A 21704-nucleotide genomic window follows, 5' to 3' on the forward strand; every position below is an offset into this window, starting at 1 on the left:
AAAGTTTTGCCTGCCAGATCATGTCTTAATGGATTATGCCTGCTTGATTCATACCACACCACAAGTTTCATTGCCTTGTGGCAATGTTTGATCATTACCTGTTCAACACAGTCCTTCAGTAGTAGAAGCTTTCCTTCAAGAAAGGAATGATAGGTGTATTCATACTTAGTTCAAGAAAGCTCAGTAAGTGCCCTATATTAGAATCAGTCCAGAGACCTTTTCAAACTCTTGTCCCTGAGTACAAAATTCAACCTGAGCACATCAAGATTACAGTTTACTCCGAACAGATTTCTTGTTTCAAAAAAAAAAAAAAAAGCTTTTCAGAAGCATGACATCTGATCAACTAATCATTCTCACAACTCAGTGAGGTACAGTACCTAAACTACTCGGTCACCAAGCTTTGTGAAATTTTGTAACACCTTAAACAACTAAAATCTTGCAGTGTGGCTGGAGCTTGTATACAGACTAAATACAGACTGAACATTTCTATGAGAAAGTTCTAGATCCAGTGTTTGTCAGAAAATCATATTTGCTGTTCCTATCATTCAAGAAGACCTCATCTCAGATACTTCCAGAAAGAACTTAAGGACAAATTGCATTTCCATGCCTCATCTTTGCTTCTCAGACATTTCAAGCACATTGAAATGTTCATGAACCTAGCTTCTGGGACACAGTGCATTGTCCTTTCTTACAACCACAAAAAGCACCTTATTCACGTAGCTGGCATGCAGTAATGTAATGTTAATACAGTGTACTAAATAACAAACAGCAGGAGTCAAGCTCTAGCCTTTTCTCCAGGGAGAGGACTGAGGTAGGAGAGATGCTTTCAGAATTATGTTAACTTTCTCTTCACTTCTTAGAATTTAACAGATTAGTGAATTAATTGGATAAAAGAAAAGGTTGTCTCATCCTCCCTGAAAGGCTTTATTCTAGATCAGACACTTTGGGAACGGATAATTCTTGACTGGGAGGCTTTCAAATGAAGACCTCTCTCGGGCTTTCAAATTATGTGCTTCCTTCCTGCAGTGTACACCTTTCTGCCATTCCGACTAGTTCTCAAAACCTAGCTCTCAATTACTTGTTCTACTCTGAACAATCTATTTTATACTCTTGGTAGCCATCTCCCCCACAATCATCTTCTGTTTCTCTAGTCTTACAGATAGCAGATTCTTTAAAATGTAAGTGTAAGCCTTTCCTAGAAGTTAGAGAGATCCTTCATGAAACTTAAATTTTGTGCTTACAGCCCTGATGGTACCTCTGTTTGAACTAACACTGTTATAGTCTTTAGATCACATAGCAAAAAAGACTGCTTACTTATTTACAACCCATTTGGCCCTATGTATAAGCAGATTTCAGGCTTGAAAGGAAATCCACTATTCCCATTTTTGATGTATTTGAGATGACAATGAGTCTATACTCTAATTTTATCCCTGGAGGTGTATCAGGCATCATACGAATCAATGACAATTTATTTCTTCAAAGTTTCATTCACTGGTGGAAGGAAATGCATTAACATACTTTAAATGATAAAGCATATATTTTTACTGTCTCCACTTGAAACAAGTCATGCGCAGCTTGAATACAAGTCATACCATTTGTAGCCTAGCGTAACAAATCAAAGTGAAATATAATACTGGCATAGAGATTTTCTTAACAGCCTTCCAGTTGCATTAAAACAGGACATTGCAAGAACATTGTTCTTTCAACCAGAATCAGCTGAGCTACCTATAAACCTGCTCCATTGGCAAGCTAGCTTATTTTTGGTTAATACCAGTAGCAGATATTCTCAGGTCAGCCAGTTAGGACTTCGCTAATTTATTTCCATTATTCTAAAGGCTTATAGGTCAGTTGCTCAATTTGATCAAGTAATACTAAAATCCCTCATCAGATGAAACAATATTGAATCTTGTGAGTGAGAAAGACATGCTGGTACTCAAGGAAGAAAGAATGGTTAGTTATAGTATAGTAATTATGATTCTTCTGGATGTTCTGAATATGATATTTCTGTAATTAAAGCTGCTTCACTTCAGTTCAATGTCATTTGGACTCTGAGTAATGAAGTAAATTAATGCTTTTTGGCATTGCTGCTTTTCATAATACTGTGAGAAAATACAAAGATGGGAAAGTGCATGCCTGGGCCACCAGGCAAAGCCACTAAAAACATTCACAACTTTTTTGCAGAATACCAAGACAGAATTTTCTAAAGATGAGTTTACAAACTACATTTTAAAAAAACTCCCTTCACTCACCCTCCCTTTTTCAAAAATACATTTAATTGAAAGTATTGTTTTAAAATAGAAACTGTTCACACAAAATTACCTTCTCCTTCAAACTGACACCAACGTTCCTAACAGTTAACTAACATGTTTCTCACAGTTCAAATTTATATGTTAGTTGATGATAGTGATCACATGAGATATGGGAGGAAGTATGAGTAAAGTGAGGTGAAAGAGACAAGATCATAATGTCTGCTATAGGGTTTGGCTAAAAATGTAGCTTTTTGCTTATGGATCTGTTTCCTTGAATATAGCTATTTTGTTTCATTTTGCTTGGTTTGTTTTTTTGGTTGGTTTTTTTTTTTTTTTTTCATTTGGGCAATTGTGTTAACCCTTTATTTGATTCACACTAATTTCTGTCACTTAAATAATAATGTAGTTGTGGAGTTTACATTTTCACAGCATTTTCAGTCATTACTTTGTAAGCCATCCCCTGAACTAGTCTAAACTGGCATAACTCCACCAATGGAAATGGATTTCAGCCACACAGCCATATATCATAAATATATTTGCCAAAGTAAATAAGTCAGTAGAGTTCCTAGTAGGAACAGCATATTCTTTGTTTCTGTCAACCAGCTGTAGTAGTAAAGGTATGTACAGTCTTTATATTTTTATTTTAATGTTTTTCATTTTTTTCTTCATAGTTTTCTTTGTACACATACAAACAAAATAAATGCCAGAGTAATGCATGATATACAGAAATATAAGATAAATCCTTTCAGTGCTGTCTCCCCTTATAGCCTTCATCATAACCCTCCCATATCCCAGACTCAGTTTATTAGGTGCTTGAAATTGAAAAGAAAGCTCTAAAACCTTAGAAAGCAACAGTATAATAACATTTCAGTGGTATATATGCTTTTTCTTGGCTATAAAAAGTAGAAAAGTTGTCTATCATTTATTATATCATTTTCCTAACTCAAATAACTTTAGTTTTATACAGATGCATAAAACTCATTACTGTTGTGTAATTGTACTGCAGGAGTCTGTATACTACGCAGAGCATACTTAGCAAATAGGGATGAAATTAATTCTAAGATTTTGAAAAGACTAACAGATGAAGCATTACAAAAGAAAGAAGAAGAAGAAGAAAGGTAAAATATTCCAAATACCTGAATGTATAAAATGAGCACAAGAAAATTCTAACCTTACTTTGTGTTAAACATATCAGTACATTTATCAACACAAATGTACTAAAACAGTACACTAAGACTAGTTGTGATGTGTAGTAAATAACCCAATATGTGTTATCTTTGAGGAATATCTCATTTAGATCAGTAAATATGGTGGCAGAAGATTCTCTTCCTAACTGCATTTTCATTAGCCTTTCATTAGTCCAGCCTTTTGACACAATGAGACAATAACATTTTAGATGATAAAATATATTTGATTTTTATTTCGTACAACCCAAATTATATTTCAATTCCCAACAGTATATTTCCACATCTTTACTTTACATTTAATATATCTACAACTTGCTTCAGTAGTATTTATATAAGTCTTAAGATGAATATCTTTTACTTACAGAAGAGAAATGCAAGAAATACTGACATCAGAGGAAGATCAATCTCTAGAGGCTGCTGAGGAGAAAGGTGAACGTGTGTATCATTTGACTTCTATTTTATCTAATTCTGTGTTTCAAATTATTTAGCAATTTGTTTTTTATGCAGATTTTACAATTTTTATTTCCTTTTTACATTCAGCATCTGAAAAAATGACTTTATATTACTATCTTTGCTTCCTTCACTGATTCAGGCACTCATTTCTATGTGTCATTCTTAACGGATGTTACAGAATAGAGACACGTATTAAATCAGTCAGCAGAGTTATGGTTTTCAATAAACCTGAAGGACAGGACTCTCTATCTCCTCTAGTAACTTTTCTAAGTGGGTTATTAACTGTATTGAAACTTCCTACTCATCAGAAGATCTGTATCCCTTCACAAGTTAGAAAACATTGTTAGAACTTAGCCAAAGGCTAATAAGAAAATCAAAAAACTGTCTGTTTTTCTGTTCTTTCTCCAAGAAGCTCAGCCTGAAGCAATTACAGGGGAATGGAAATTATTTCAGGAGTGGCTCTCTTAACATGCATTGACAATTGCTGAATCTGGTAGCAACATACATTATGAATTGCTGAATCCAGTAGCCCAGCAGAGGTGAAGCTGCTAAGCTGCTGCAGCTCGACGTCCCCAGGACCATGCAGTAATGAGTCTAAGCATGTATTCCTATTTTCCCTTTCATCCTCTTCTTACTCTATTACCCATGCTTGTTCCTCCCCAATCCACTTTGATCCTTCCTTCTCCTTGCCGTTGGTCCTTCTCAGAAATGCCTCATAATATTATGTCTCTCTCAATCCCAAAATGCTTTTCCTGGCATCCCATAATGAATCTCATATCCTGTAGGGAGTAATCCCCCTCAGCCAGGGAAGAGCCTCTCTGGTTGGCTCATCTCAATAGATCTCACACCCAGACAATGCCTTCATCATCCTCTTTTAATGATCCTGAGGGGAGCCAAGTCAAGGTTATGTTTGTTCTGATTAAGTTATTGGCAATCCCCCACCTGTCATTGTTCCTTCCCTCCTTTGTGCTTATTGAGATTAGCCTTTAATAACAGAACCTAGCAACATGAAAAATAACGCAATTATGTGTATTACATGAGGTTTCCCCTCTAATAACAATATTAATAAAACATTTCGGGTAAAGACTTTCTTACTTTGCTTCTTTCTGTATTGACAGAACTGTATATTATTTTTGTTTAGCCACTCTTTATTTCCTGTAAAGTTCCTACTTTTATATCAGAATTGTGCTATACTTTGTTTCCAGCAATGAATATGTAATTGTCCTGGGCAGGAGTGAATAATCTGTGAGGAAAGAGATTTTGGGGGCAGGCCAACTGTCACAAATAGGCTGGATTTTTGCACCTCAGACAATTCTGTCAGTTGGGTCAAGGTTTAGATTTAACTCCCATTAGTTTCAACGCTTTTGAACCTTAACGGTCAAAAAAGTTGCAGGGTTGTACTTTCCTTTTTGCCTTCTTTAATAACTGCCTACTTTCTTAGAAGAATGTTGCTGTCTGATTTGGATCTGCTGTCAAAATGAAGTACCATGCATGAGTATCTGCCTCTACATTAAGAACTATGTTGGGGACTTTAGAATATTTTCTTCCTCTGCTGTGGGATCTCAAGGTTTCTCCATCATAGCCTAAATTATCACCTAAGGCCTGGAGCTGAAATTAAAAAATGAAGCACATGAATTCCCCCCCCTTTTTTTTTCCCCTCAGCAGTGGGGGCCTAGACTGCCATTACTGTCTTCCTTTCAAACATAACATACTGGTTTCTGTAGAAAAATATTATGGCCAAGCTTAAGTTCTGTATTGTCAATATGTCTCACATACACTTTCTGTCATTATCCAGTCTGGTGTTTATTTTATCTCTATATAACAAGGCCTAAGTTGTAAAGGTAGTATGAGATAGATTGATACGATATCATGCTTTTAATTTTCAATTAGGTAGCATTTCACCTACTCTCTGAAAAAAATGCTCTAGCTTTGTAGGGTTCTTTAGATACAAACTTTAAAAAAATTCTACATTATAGCTTTTTATAGTTTCTAATAAAACACCTATCTCTTCTCCCAACATTTAGAACATGAGTTCTAAAGTATTAAATATAAAGGGTTCTACACAGATACTCTATTATCTCTGTCTCAAACAACAAAGTTCATCTTAGTTTTGAATATCTAACTCATTTTGATCTGAGTACATCAAAACAACAATTATTAATGATAGAAGTAATAATGTCATATACACACTTGTGCTCTTAACACGTGTTAAGTCCTTGTTCAGAGAAAACCATGTTTTCCTACGCCTACATTTGATTTCAATAATCAAATACTGACTCACCAAAACATTTCAGTCATGCTGCCCTTAGCCTGACATCTGCCATCAGCACATTGACTGCAGCTTTTCTCCCATGTGACATGTCTTTACAAAAATATAAATGAATGATATGTTCACAGTTTGGGGGTTTTTTATATAGCAGTTATGGTATAAAAATGAAAACTCAGAAAAATACCCCAGAGACCCAGTCACGCTCTTTTGATGTCTCATATATCGTATCATATGGGAATGGTTCAAAGCTGTGCCAAGGGAGGTTTAGACTGGACATTAGGAAGCATTTCTTTACCTAGAGGGTGGTCAAACACTGGAACAGGCTTTCTGGAGATGTGGTTGATGCCCCAAGCCTATCAGTGTTCAAGAGGCATTTGGACAATGCCCTTAATAGCATGCTTTAACTTTCGGTCAGCCCTGAAGTGGTCAGGCAGTTGGACTAGATGATTGTTGTAGGTCCCTACCAACTGAAATAGTCTATTCTAGTCTATTCTAGTCTAGTCTATATAAATAAATGTGCATTTCAGTAGTTGCAATTTTTGTAACCTCAGTGGGACATTGAAGTTAACTGGGATTGCTTCAGGACTGAACATATTCAAATTTACAATATCATTTGTGTTTAAAAGGAAAAAATGGTTCCAGTAATGAGCAAGGTACTTACACGTGTCTTAATGAGAGTAAAAGTAAAACAAGGAGACTTTGGGTAAGTTTAACAAATGTATTCAAGTGAGTTAGGAAGTGAAGTTCAATGGTGATAATGTCTGTTGAAGGCACACAAAACAATTCATGTGGTAACTCTTGCTTGTAGTGTCTAGCTGAAAATTATAGCCCCACATCTTTTTTCATTTGCCTTGACACAATCATTCTGAGCTTAAATTATTTTCAGGAGTTTCTTACTGTATTTAAGCATTTTTGCAGCAGCTTTGCATGAGCATGGATTTATTTATACTAGGAGACAGCTATATGACTTCATAAGAATACATTTCAGGCATGGTAGAAGAGTTATACAGCTTCAGGTAGATCTGTGGGTTCTTTCCAAACTTCCTGAAGTAAAACTTGGCATATTTCTTTCCTGCCACATTTCAGCGATAAAATATCCCATGCAATTGATCTTATCCACCGAAGCAAACAGTTGTCATGGTTTAAGACTTTATTTGTCAGCCCTGCTTTTCTGCCAGAGACTATCCCCTTCCTATAGCAAACTTGACTGCAGCACATGTGTGCCTATGCCTCAGTCACCATAGCTCAGGGTGGTGTGTTACTACAACCTTATCTTCACTGATGTCTCTTCTGCTACTCTTGCTATTTGGGCAGAAGCTTTTGCAAGAAATAAATGGGTAGCTGGAGCTGATAATTCCAGCCATGACCTCCCGTGCTTGTCCTTCACAGCTGTTAATATTTGTTATAAACTCTCTAATATTGATTCCAACCCTCCCTTTCTCATATTACAGATGGTGAAGGGTTGAGTCAAGAAAAGAAAGAACAAAAGCCTATGATTAGAGCTATCAGCCTCTCTGAAAGCTCTTATCACTTTCTGAACATCTATAAGAAAAAGGACATCTTAATTTACTTTGTTTAATGTCTGTCCATCTGTCTTCCTTGACCCTGTCCAGCACCAGTCTTTTAAATGAAATCTCTTAAGTGTTTAGACGCAGTGTAAAAATTCAGACGTGCTTAGCTTCTGTGCCACAGCTATTTCCATTGAAGTCTTCAGGACTGTCTGTGATTAATTTATGTATGCATGTGAGAATTTGCACGTTGACAGCCTTAACAAAGTGTCTTCCATTTTGTACCTATTTTTCTGCACGTCATTTCCCCTTTATGTATATTATGGAGTCTTGATCTATTTATTATGGAGCATCAAGACTCATTTTGCTTGGCTGCATTCCTGTCTATATCAAAAGCAAATAAAGAACTAGAATAAGTGAAGAATTTTCTTGAAGAATTTGACACATGCTAAAGGTTGTGGTTCTTTGTCTGCTAACCATATAAGAAGAGGCTTGTTTACAAGATAAAGTTTCCTGATTCTGCATAAATCGGAAATTCAATGTTTTCAACCTGTTTTTCATTATGTTTGTGGTTTCTTTGCCAAAAAAGAGAAGTACTTGAAAACAAATGCTGTAATTTCAGATTTTAAAACACATTCTTGTTTAATGTGAGTTTTGGGTAATCATAACATGTTGAGATGTACTAGTGGTGTTTTATTACTCTAACAATGGTCTAAGGACATAAGTAAAACAAGGCTTGTAGGAAAAAGTAATCTTTATTGACCAACTGATACAGTCAGAAAAATTACACCAGCCTTCAGGTGCACAAGCCCTTCTTGAAGTCAGAAGCATTTCTGCCCAATAGGAGCTGTTCTGTAGAACACCAAGTGCGCTCTTTTGCAAGGTGTTGGTTTTGAGCATAGTTTGAGCACAGAACACATAGATTATAATGAATGAAAAATATTCTTATGTAAAAGCACTGAATTAAATAAAGTGCTTCCCCACTTTATTCACAGGCATGGGGCATCTGATAGATGGTCTGCCTTTCCCCACAGATCAGGTAGCTGATCATAAAATGTTTTGGTCAGTGTGCAATACCTGACCATTAAAGTAACTAACCCCCTTTTTGCAGGTGATCAAATATAAGTTTATAAGTATATCTTTATTTCTGTAGTGTCTTCATCACCCCTCAATGGGTTTGTTAAAGTTACTAATGATTTTATTTGTGCCAACAGAATTTGAGGACAATGATGAGCAGCTTCCATCTGAAACTGAACAAATGCCCCAGAAACAGTCCAGTGACTCTGCAGGTTATAAAGAAGAATCTAAACCTACAGGTTGGCCTTGTAGCACATATAATCTCTCTTACTTGCTAGTATAAAGAATTGTCTTTTCTGCAAGCTTTTACTATTGGCTGTAAATATCATTCCTTACCTTAACTTTTTTCTTTTAAAGAAGTTTATAATGGAATAGTCAGGTTCAAGTTATTTAAACACTTATAAATGCAATTAAAGGCATGTTGTTATTTCCTGTTAAAAATAATGCACCAGGTATTTGCACTTTGAAAAACAACAAAATCCCACTATTGCCTCTACTGCCTAAATACCAAATTAATAAATGTGTACAGGGACCTATGGAAATATCAAATAAAGTGAGCATTGCTGAAATTCCAGGTTGACATAACCTCTTGTATTCAGAAATCCATGAGCACTCTCTACAGGATGAAGTGATAAGGGAGGGAAATCAGAGGAAAATAGAAAGTCACTCTCATGGATTGTGACACCCCCCCCACCCCCCCCCCCCCCCAAAAAAAAAAAAAAAAGTATAAAGAAGAAAATACCAGGAAAAAATGGGGAGGACAAAAAAAAAACCAAACCAGGAAATAATCAAGCTGCAGTATTCACAAACACCTGCATGTGATTTTAACAAACACCAGTTCTACAGATCATTTTAAAATTAATATTATATCCACATTAATCAGAAATTACTAGTCCGTTCCCCATGGCAAGGGATCTTGGGAAAAATGGGAATGGATTAATTTTAACTTTGGATTTGAATGATCAAAATATGTCCTGTACTTTCCTTAGTCATCCATTGTCTTGCTAACAGCTTGCTAGATTTCACAGGGAGTCGTGTTATCTTCTTTTTGGTATAAGGTAAAATTCTGCAGCACATGTAACTCCATAGAACCATAAGCTAATGAAAAGATATACGAAATCCTATAGTAGCCTTCTCTCAAAAAACACTTTGAAGGCAACTCATCTTTAATGGAGACAGTCTGCTTTAGTTTTTAAAATACACATTTTAGCTTTTATCTACTAGAATTTTTAGAATATGTTTAAGTCCAAAAGAGAAATAAATCCAACCTAAAACATTTTATTTTAAATAGCAAGTTGTTAAATATACACATTTTATGCATTAGAAAGAATCAATTTAATCTGTAAACCGAACTGTGCTTTCTTCCAAGTACCATAAATCAGTACACACAATATAAGTTTGTCTACTAAGTACATTTCACTGTAATATGCTGAAAGTTATTTGGCAGCATATATTTATAAGTAATAAAAAGTCTGTATAAACAAACTACATGGTCTGTTTCAAAAAGACAAATGAAAGTATGTTTATAATGAAATACCTATCAGTTCCATGGAATGGAAGCGTCACTGTTATCCTACATTTTGCCTTTCTGTTCATTTTGATAGTTAAACACTAATGAAGAAGACATGCTGGCTTCTGGTATCTCTGTCTCAGCTTTGGCAAGGTTTGAGAGGGGAGGAAAGAAGAATATTTTCATCTTTTTTGTTGCTGAATATGGACTGAGGGCAGAATAAGTCATATCTAATACTAGCAGAACACTGGAAAAAAAGATACTAAAGCCCTTCCTTCCCCAGCAACTCACTTGGAGAATGTGCAGGCAGAAAGCCTTTGAGGATTGTTTGTCTCTATGGTAACTATGCTCAGTAAAAGCAAAGAAGACACAGAGCAAAAGAATATGAGAGATGGCCATATAAGCATTCCCTGTGAAAGCTCCAGATTTAGGCCCGGGGAGGATTGTTTCCTATCACCTCTGTGATAAGGAAAAGAAATTAAAAACAGCACTGTTAGATAGACCGCCACCTCGTCTGAAGGAAACTTGTTTGCATATTTAGATCCATTTATTTTTAAACAGTTATTGTCTTTTCAAGTCTTTTTCTTGACTATGTTTCTTATTTCTTTAAAAATATCTTCTCACTGTAAATCACCTCTGCAAGCAGAATTATTATAACATATCTAATAGCAAAGGCACAGCTGCCTGCCTTACTTAAAAGTATTTTCAGTATTTTTGATCCCTGAGACCCAGTTTGAAACAAACCAAATGCCAGGGAGGCAACATTTTTGTCATAATAAGGTTCAAATACCTAAACCAAAACCAAATAATGTTTGGGTTGTCCAGTTTTGGCATTGTCACTTTTCCCTAGGAATATAATCCTTTTTTCTTTTGTTACTTCTCCCCTCTTTCCAGGGGAAAGTTTCTCCAGCTTGCTTAGGCCTGTATAATATATTTTAAAACTCCGTAAGTATGCAATAATTGCTGCTAGATAAGTTTCCGTAAGCAAGAAAACTCTCAGATAGAGGTAATCTGCTGGAATTATGTGCCTAGAGTAGAGAATCAAAGCTGGAGCACATGCTGGTCCATCATTTGCTAAATATGGCCTATCAGGAGAGGTGTCACATGAATTGTGTTTCTGAGATTAAGGTTCATACGGTAAGCACTCTATTGAGTGGGTTCATTACCATGTCCAATATTCTGTCTCACATGATGTCAAATATTCATTTAAATCCATTCTTCTGCCTGTGTATTTCCAAAGTTTCATGACCTACTCAGAACTGAGAGGTTTTTAAAAGGCAGGACTATAACAGATGATCTGTCGAAGGCTAGGTCCAGACAGCCTGCATTACCATCTTCCATACGTTATTGCTTTGAATAGGGCTGTGGTTCACAAAGCAGCACATGTGATTTCTACAGTGTGAATGTGCCAGGGATAACATGTGCAAAAAGCAGATCGTGTAACCTAGTTATTAATGTATCCTTTGCTTATTTTCTTAAAATCTGTGTTCCTAATGGAGTCGTCATTACACAATGCATTAGTGCAGCCCAAATTTAAGCAGGTTTTACCTGGCTACATCTCTGTCTCATTTAGAATACATCACTGCAGAATGCAAGATAATTAGTTGTGACATTTACACATCTTTTAATGTACAAAAAAAGGAAGGTATTTTCATGTTCCTATTTAGAATCAGGGCAAGAGACAGAAATGTCATTGCAGAGGATAACTAATGTAATGATGTATATAGAATGAGTGTGTAGTTTAGTAAAATGCAAATGTTTATAAACATTTTCAAGAAAAAATTAATTTCTAATTCAAGATCAGACTATTTGAAATCTGCAAGGCGTTTCTGCTTATTGATATGCCCTTTTGCACTTTTGGTTTATGCTTGGACTAATAATCATTCAAATAGAGGGAAGGTTAGCCACTGAGGTGTCAGTCTAATAGTTGTGTTGTTCAAAGCTGTAAAAAGAAGAGGGGAAATGCATTAAGTATTCTTTGTTATAAGAGATCACAAAAATACTTGCCAAAATGCTTATTTGTTACCTATTATTTAAAAGTGGCTCGATTAAAGTGTTGTAGTTCATCCTGGGGACGGCTTGTCAGGACACAGTGAGGGCCAACTGCTCCCAAAGGAGCAGGGAGGTGGGAGCAGAGTGTGGTAATATGGCCATCAGGACAGGGCCCAGCAGCCAGAGCCTGTCCCACCACCCCAGCCAGGAGCAGGGCAGCTCCAGCCCTGGGCACTGGGCACCTCCCTGGGGACAGGGACGAGCTGAGGCCGGGCAGGGATGCTGGCCCGTGGGTGGGCCCAGCTCGGCAGAGCCCGTGGCTAGGCAGGGCTGTGGGGAGGTGGGGACCAGCCCTGCTGTGGGATTGCTGGGGCAGGGACTGATGGCCCTGGGGGCTGACATGGGGTCCTGGGCCGTGGGCAGGTGGAGGGAGCTCCAGGGGCCTGGGCAGAGACAGCCAGGCCTTGGGGTGCCCTCAGGTCCCTGAGCCAGCATATGAATGGCCATAGAGGGCCTGATACATTTCAAATCTCAGTTTATCATATATTTAGTAGAGGTAAATGGGGGGCATTGAAAGAATGAAAGTTTCAGGCCTCATAAGTGGAATAAAACTCTTAAAAGCACCTATCTAGAAATTTAGTATATTTCTAGAGGACTACACATTAAGAGTCAGACCCATAAGGACATGTAGACATTGCAGTGCCCAAAACTGCCATACTAACTTTTACGTTCCTGGCTTTATATATGGAATTAAGGGTTATAGAAATAAGCACAAGTAGAAAACTAGCAAGGGGTCAACCTTAGTAAGCCATGGAGGAATGTTAAAAGGAGGCATGTATTTGAAACCCTACATCTTTTTAAATTTGGCCAATGACAAAAGAATGGGAGTCCCAAACTCTGGCTCTTTGGCAGTTAACTCACTGGATGCAGGGCACTGGCTTGCTTTCTTCTATAAGACAGTAGTGGCACTGACCTTTAATATAGTAGCTTCATAGGTAACTTAGCCATCCAAGTCAGAAAAATTTGTTAGATGCGTTCCTTGTCCTGCAGGCGCTCACATATCCCAGCTGCTATTGACACTTGAGGCGATGCTTTAGTTGGTAGCACGTTAGACAAAACTTAGGCAGCGTCTCTACTCTGACCATTATGTTTAGTCCTGTTTCCTGCCAAATCTTACTGGTACCCAACCACTGAAATCCAGCTACATTGTACTTAGTAATAGCATTTTTTGATCTGGCTCTATTTTGCAAAATTAAATGTGGCATTTGTGGATTTCTTCAACAATCCACAAGGAAAGATTGATAGACATTCAGTTCTGGGAGGAAATACTAGTTTTCTTAAAGAAGGAGATTTAACAGGGCAATCTAACTCGTCATGAGCCAGAAAAATTGTTTGGATTTTTCAGGTTGGGGCAAACTCAAAATGAATGTTACAGTGCTGCAATTTCACATAGTGAGCATTGGCCTACTTAATGCCAGGCAGTAACCGTAAAACACTATGTTTTTAATGGTTTGGGCTTTTGTATTTTTAAGAAAATGGTCAAAGCTTTTAACATACAAGGCATTACATAAGGCTTTCATTTTTAGTAATACCCGTCTTTTTTATGTGCAGGAAGTTATACAACAAAAAATAGTAGTAATGGTCCTTTTTTGTAAAAAATCAGTAAAAGTTCATTGAAATAGACGGATCCTGTTGTTGCTTGTGTCAAAAGCTCTTCCTGCTCTTTCAAACTCAAAACAAGACAGAAACAAAAAGAGGAGGGGAACATTACAGCGAAGTAGAAAATCACTCCATCCGCTGTTCAGGCTCTTTCTTGCAGCTTCATTTCTGGCAAAACACAAACACAGCATACACTGTAAGTCCCAGCAAACTTACAGTAATATCAGACCATGTAAGTCATTGCTCTCAACTGCTTTTCTGTCTGTTAGCTGAAGGCACTGATATCAGACTTATTAAACAGAACACAAAAGAAAAATGGTAAGAAGAAAATCAGGGTTGAAAATTATATGAGTGCAGGGAATGGGAATAGCAGTAACAACACCACATTGCTGCTGCCAGAGACTGTTCATGATTTAGTAAGGACAAGGTGGTGATGGTGTCATCTAGGCACCTCTGTATCTTCTTCTAGCTGAGATAGAACTTTGTCTCAGGGCTTTTAGGGCCTAACAATGTCTAAATGGATACTAATTAATGGTTGGACCTGATGATCTTAAAGGTCTTTTCCAACCTAAACGATTCTATGATTCTAATTGCAGCCCTAGGAACCAATGAGTATCTTTCTCCTTTTGTGTTAATGTGTTAATATCAAGTTTTTAACTAAATATCTGCTGTCAATATCAAGTTTTTAATTCCCTCTGGCTTTTTCAGCAAAATGGATGGTGGTGGAAGCAGTCATCCCTTTGTTATTTTGCAATTATGACAACACATGTGGTATGGTTTCATCATGTTTACCATGAGTAGTACCTGTGAATTTCTTATTTATATTAATGCATTCTTTCAATCTCTAATTTTTGTTTACTTTTCATGAGACAGTGTTAGGAGACAGTTTTCGAATTCTCTTAAGTCCAGTCTTAAACAATTGACACTACAAATTTCTGCACGATGTATCTTAAGACATTAAAGTCTTTTCTTTCCCTTACTTACTAAACAAGCTATTGTATGCAGACATGGATTCAATAAAGGCAAGATTTTTTTGAGAGTTTCTCAGTCCAAGTATCCACAGAGGGAAGCCATGATATAATTTTTTAAAATTTTTCCATTTACTTATTCATTCATACTTGTATTACTATTATTATCATCATTTATATACTCCTTGTCCTAGAGTGTATTGACTAGCAGATGGGATTTACATCCAGAGTCCTTTTCCTTGTATAACTATGGATGACTTCTAGCCTCCAGAGAAATGGGTTACACTTTTGCATCTCATTGTTGGTACTTCTTAGAATTACTCCACACATATATACACCTGTATTGCTTCATAGCACCGGTATTTGGGTTCTATAGGTCACCTTTGTCTGCAAAAGTATGCGTGTTCTTAAGATCCCTATAAGTGTATACCTGAGAAAGTGCAGAGGGAACAGCACACAAAGTCATGCTCTAACAACATGGTAAACCTAGGCTGCCGCTACTTGCAGGGGCTTTGCCAATAGTGTAAGAGAAGCTGTTCCTGAGAATCCTGTGAATAACAGAGTGACTTTCGAGCATAAAGTGACTCCTCTATTTTTTGGGAGGACCTCCAGCCTTCAACACCTACATGTTCTCCCTATACTCAGTAAGATAAATAGAGGTGATACCAGTTTCTTCCAAGACAATGCATTATCATACTAATTTTACCATCCTGATCCATTTCACTGGGAAGAGCCAAAATGTCTCAACAGATAACTTATTCTAAACAGGAATTCCTAGTATTTGAAAACAACTTTTAAGATTGAAGAAGTACTAATAGATGTTTCAATTATTATTTTGTTTGGAGTTTTTAAAGATATTATCAATGAGGAGAAAAATAACTTTTCTTTGAAATTGGCACCAATCCTTTTATGATATGCAGTATATTTTTAATGCATATATAGTGCATAATTTATGCCATTATCTGCTGTAAACTTTAATTTTTCATCACACATGTATGACCAAATTGTCTCTGAATATGTAACAGACAACCTCTTCATTAATTTCTGTACATTTATAAATGCACAATTGGAAAGATGCATTCATAACTCTTAAGAGGCCTGGTTTAGTGGTTAAATCACACAAATGAAGCTTGAAAATCAGAAGAAATTAATTCCCTCTTTCAATTCTGCTGCAGCCTTGGTTGTGAAATGGAAGTATTCCATTTCTCTGAACAAATAAATCTGTATTTCAAGCTGTTTAACACCCACAGTTTCTGTTTCATATAACTGGCAAAAGTGTGTTCAGCATCTCTGCAAAGATTAAACATTAGGTATCCAGGAATTGAGACATTTCCATTACAGGTCCCTTGTAAAAGGTGGATCATAATCTGTGTTCCTGTCTTGCCTCATTTGTTAGTTACGGTTAGAGGCATCAGTTGTAATTTGTTTAAGAGCTCTTATATTGCATGGTTTAGTGTTCTACCTCACTGCTTTGCCTTTATCAATTTAGGATTTCAGTCCTAATATCCTTGATATTTACACTGAAGTGGACTTCTTTGTTTAGTCCTTTCTTTTTCCTTTCTCCCCTAAATCTTCTATTTTCTCTGCAATTTTTCCATGTTGATCTTTATATATCTGTGTGCCTTTGTTTGGGTAAATGAAGGTTTAATTAATTAACATTTGTATATTGAGATGCCGAAGAGGAAAACCACCTAGTAGTATGCGTTATATTTCTATTGACATAAAGAGAACATACTCCACTTGGAAAAGAACAGGTACCTAACATGCAACCTGGACACTCCACAACAGCTTCAGTAACTGAACCTGAACCAGGTCAGAACATGAAGGTGCTTCTTTGCAGTGTACGCTAGGTTTCCTACTCTTTATTTCTTCTTACACTGGCATGTTCTGTATGAGGCATGACCATATGGATAGCCTGTCAAAAACTGTTCATCATTAAATCATAGGTTTTAAATTAATATATATTCCTTACATTTCATTGCAGAAAGAGTCATTATATTTATTTGTGTGCTGATTTAAATAACCATATGCAAATTCAGTTAAGTAATTTGACCTTGTTTATTTTCCTGGAGAAGCATCCGTACATACTATATCAACATAATGAATTTGGCATTTTCAAAGTTTCTTTGTAAACTAGCAATATAGTAATTCATAATTATGGGGCAGGGAAAGGAAGCAGCGTTAAAAGAAATGCCACTATATTTGAGGAAAATAAAAATAATCTTAAAGCATAATGATAATTTTTAAATGCAAAACATTTTGGAGGAACATTGCCTTCTATATACTATCTGATTTTCAGAAATCGTACTACCTGAGTTTGCAGAGGATGATTTTCCAGATATACCAGAAATGGAAATGATTAAAAGGAAGATTGACATTTTCATGCATGACTGGCAAACAGTGGAGTCAGAAATCAAGCAGTCACCTCTAGTTCAGGTTGTTGTTTTAGAGATTGCTGAGCAAACTCCAGAAAGTCTGCTTAATCAGACCGTGTTGGTTATGGAAAGTAAGTAATACCATTTATGTGATTTACAGTTAACCTACCAAGAGGGATTTTGGAGAGCTTGTATGATTAATATATTGGGGGGGAGAGGGGGGGTAGGTTATACTCAGTCTGTATTACTCACATGAAGTGGGAACAGGACATGCTGTGTTCTGTGGGTCAGCTGAAAAGCACACTAGCAGCCTTTAAGACATAGTAAGAGTGGGGAATATATATATTTGAAAAGGACATATATGGCTATACAATTATGTACATAATAGCTCCCTAAACATTCTGACAGCACAGTTCCCCAGTTACTTACTCTATCTGTTCATGTCAGGATACTGGTTTGAGAAATGGACAGATAACAAAGGTTCACTAATGTACAATATTTGTTGAAGTCAGTAAGACTTTCAGGGTGTGTAATAATCTAATCTACCCACCTGCATAGATTGTGTTTCAAGACTGGATTTTTATAGTATTGATTTTTTTTGGCAAATTACCTTTCTTCACTTGGGTGCTCAAATCTCTAACAATTTTGAGTACTGGATAAATAATATTAATACTACATTTTTCCTATCATTACTACAATGCAAGTGTTTTCTTAACCAAAACATCTATTGTGTTGGCTTTATAATCAAATAAAATTTGACTGATGATTTTCCCCAATAAACAATAGGAAAAAAACTGTTGCAAACAGTAATGGCACTATCTGCGTGTGTTTGTATAATACTTTTGTACTACAAGTTCCCGTTGAAAATACCAATTTACTTCAACCAAAAAACAACCAGTAGAACTTCCATTTTTGGAAGAAGTAATAGATTAATTACTACATCCGGGGAGAACATTTTGTTCTATGAGTAGGAGAAATGCAATATACAGTGGGCATGATTTGCTCTCACATATGTGCTTACTTTTATGGACAAAAGAGAATATATTCTGCCATAGGCAAATGAAAAATATTGAAACATTAAAAAAAATAACCTTTTCAGAACCTTTTAAATATCATGGTTGGGAATTATCTGCTGAAGACCTAGATGAGGAAGCAGAAGATCTGGCTGCTGAAGAGGAAGATGAAGAAGAAGTTGTTGAAGAAGAGGAAAATGAAGATGAAGAAGTAAGCATGCTGGCTTTGTCTATTTATGCTTTTATTTTAACTCATTTCTTTTCAGTTTGAATATAACCCCAGAGAAGTTGGATTTTGCACCTGATTTTGTATGATCCACTTTCAGCCTTCTTACAGAATAAATATCAGCATATGCTTCAAGAACACTTTCATTGTATTCCTATGTTTCGGCTGATAGTAGTTTTACTCCAGCAGGAAGCATAAATACCCCATGCTAATAGAGATAATGAATGTACCTACTTTTGCCAGATGGCAAAGAGGGATTTTGTTAAAGAAACAAATGTGAAGTTTGATTTCTGTCAACTAACAATGATTCTGTGAGCCATCATGTAAACATGAGTGCAGGGTCCTAATGTGCAATCCTCTGTTTCATCTCAGCTGTTGATAATTTTCAAACACCTACTTTAATGAAATTAAAGGTCTAGCTTCACCTTTGTTCTATTTTCATCCTATACTGGAAGATGCCTGTCCCCAAATTTAACAGTACAAGATACCCATACACTGTACTGGACCAGTATTAAATAGATTTTTTAGAAATTAATTTTATTGGATAAGTAATCTGACTTCATAATACCAGTTCTCATTGCCTTTTCTGAAGAGGTCTACTTCCATACATTTAAAAGCAACAGGAAGTGAGTTTCAAGAACACAGCAGGAGAAGATTTTATCACAGATACTTCTAGCTTAATTTTGGTCTTCAACAGCTAACTATGATATTATCATTTCAAATTTTAAATGGTCATTCTTTTCTCAATAATTGTCTCACTAGACTGGAGAGTTTGGTTTTTGACTCTGAATCTAAAAAGCGTGTATTTTCATAGACTTATATTCAGCTTACAAACTATCTTGAGAATAACATTCTCATTGAATGCTCAGTTGATGTATTTGACATTACTTAATCTGATCTACTTGATCTACTTAATCTATGTGAATTACTGATTTCAAATAGTTTTTGAAAATTTTTGTATTATTTTCAGGATGAAGAAAAAACTAAGGAAAAGAAAAGGCACATGGGAGACACAAAACACTTTTGTCCAGTCAGTGTAAAAGAGAACTTTGTCCTTTACCCAGGACTCTATGAACACGCAGCTAAATATCGAGAAAAGATTTATTACTTTCCAACTTCTGAGTACAGAGATAAATTTTTGAAGAACCCCGAGGAGTATGTAGCTCACAATGAACCGATACAAGTGAGAATCTTCAAAAATTTTTAAAGCAGATAATAACAGATTAAAATCACTATTATCCATTCCCATTTATAATTGTTTATTATTGTTGATTTTTTCTAGGTAACAATAACTGTATCAGGCAAGTCCTTGAAACAAACAAAACACACTGCTTCCCTCGTGACTTTTTGGTGTACATTTAAATTAACACATTAACAAATTAATGATGCAAATAAAGCAGAAGAGAGAGGAAGATTATAAGGGCTTACAGTAATCATAATACGTGATTAACAAATCACAAATATTGGGGGTTTCTTTTTTACTATCTTTGAGTCTTTTTTTGTAAGTGGAAGAAGGGTAAAAGATTTACCAGAATTTTCTAACGAGGTTTCATTTTTACCTACTGGCATCAACTGCCATAGTGTATTTCTTCAGTATTTCCAGAGAGCAGGTAGTCTGTTTGGAACAGCAGTAGAAGGCCTGGAAAAATTAAAATGCAAAACCATGTGACTATTTTTGATGCAATTTTTATAATGATATTTTGGAAGTGAAAAACAGTAGGGGGTGCACTATAGACTCCAAATTCTTATAAAATATTCCAATTCTTTCCTATAGGCTCCTCCTTTACGGGTGTGCTTACTTGGGACTCATGGAGCAGGCAAAACTACTTGTGCACGAGAGATAGCAGACAAATTAGGCATTTTCCATATTCAGTTTGAAGAATATCTACAGGAATTGATCTTACCCAAAACTAAAGAGAAAGTTGGGCCCAATTTTGATGAAGAACCAGAAGAAGATGACAATAAAATGCCAATTCTATCACAGGAACTGGACAACTTCTCTCAGACCCTGAATAAAACTGAGATTGAAAAAAGAAAACAGGTAATAATCTGATCTTTTTTATATCCATACACAAAATAACTATTTTCAGACCAGAATAGCAATTTCCTATGAAATTTTAGCTTGATAAAAATAACGTATGTTAAATTATTTACTTGATGAAATGTGGAAACAATAGTTCTTGACAGTGTTTTCTTATGAATGCCACAAACATTCTTCAAAACATTTCCAAGAATTACATACAGGTTTTTTCCTAAACAGTAGAGATAGATGCTAAATGGGGCAAAGTAAGACAAACTGAGGAAAAATAATGAAGGTCAGAGTAATAACGGGAAGGTATGGTTTCTTTCACGTATTTATAATATGCAGGTTCAGTCTGGTGCGTGTGCTCCAGTTACACAGGGGTTTAGAAATGTTCACAAGCAGTGCTCTCTGCACTCTCTTGGGGCAAAAGAACAGAATTCCTCTACCAGCCCTTCAGTGTGATCATACCTTGTCAAAAAATCAGAAATATTTCAGTGTTCATAACAGGGTAAGCTAGTATTTATTTAATACAGGAGCTTTTGTAATCCGGATTGTAGTGTTGTCTTTGCCTATTGGCAACAGAGTTGCAAACCAGAAAAACCTCTTAGGTAGCATAAAATATGCCTTGTAGTTACAAAAATGTTTAAAATAGCTGCATATTCATGATACTGGTAAAATAATTCATGAATGATAGTTTTCAGAAAATTAGTTCTTTTTCTTAATCACATTGAATACTAGTTGAAAATTGTTACAAATACACATTCTAACACCCATCTCTTACAGTGTGTAATTTCTGTGAATGATAAACATTTACATAAATGTTTATCAGGAGAGAGTGATTTCTTTTATTAGACAGTGATATATTGGGAAAAACAAGGGAAAGACAAGGTTTCAACGCAAATTAATTCTTCTTTAGACAGCAGTGGATATGATAGAAGCCTTTATTGTGTGGAGAAGTCTCAACACACAGCTGCAGAGCATATAAATCTTTCAAAAAAAGAATAGTACAAAGACATTGAAAATCTGCCTCCTAGGCAATATAAATAAGGGTTTATCCAACTTGCAGGAAGAAGTAAGTTTCTGCATCACATTCTAAGAGCCATTTCTTTTTTGTGCTCCTGATACCTGCTATGTTCCTTCAAGTTACTAGTCATTAAAGACCTTCAAAGACTTCCTTCTATAGGATCTAAGGAAG

At 36.0% G+C, this 21704-nt stretch overlaps 1 protein-coding gene across 1 annotated transcript in view; it reads left to right on the top strand.

The window, feature by feature from the left end:
- Positions 1 to 21704, top strand: part of AK9 (adenylate kinase 9) — a 72297-nt gene that overhangs the window by 25071 nt on the left and 25522 nt on the right. The window contains exons 15-21 of the mRNA XM_075707721.1: positions 3256 to 3367; positions 3801 to 3865; positions 8881 to 8982; positions 17172 to 17378; positions 18347 to 18471; positions 19457 to 19669; positions 20261 to 20527. Of these exons, the coding sequence (XP_075563836.1) occupies positions 3256 to 3367; positions 3801 to 3865; positions 8881 to 8982; positions 17172 to 17378; positions 18347 to 18471; positions 19457 to 19669; positions 20261 to 20527 (1091 nt within the window). The remainder of the gene's footprint in view (positions 1 to 3255; positions 3368 to 3800; positions 3866 to 8880; positions 8983 to 17171; positions 17379 to 18346; positions 18472 to 19456; positions 19670 to 20260; positions 20528 to 21704) is intronic.

Source organism: Pelecanus crispus, chromosome 3 (genome assembly GCF_030463565.1).
Source record: "Pelecanus crispus isolate bPelCri1 chromosome 3, bPelCri1.pri, whole genome shotgun sequence".
In the NCBI taxonomy this organism is placed as follows: Eukaryota; Metazoa; Chordata; class Aves; order Pelecaniformes; family Pelecanidae; genus Pelecanus; species Pelecanus crispus.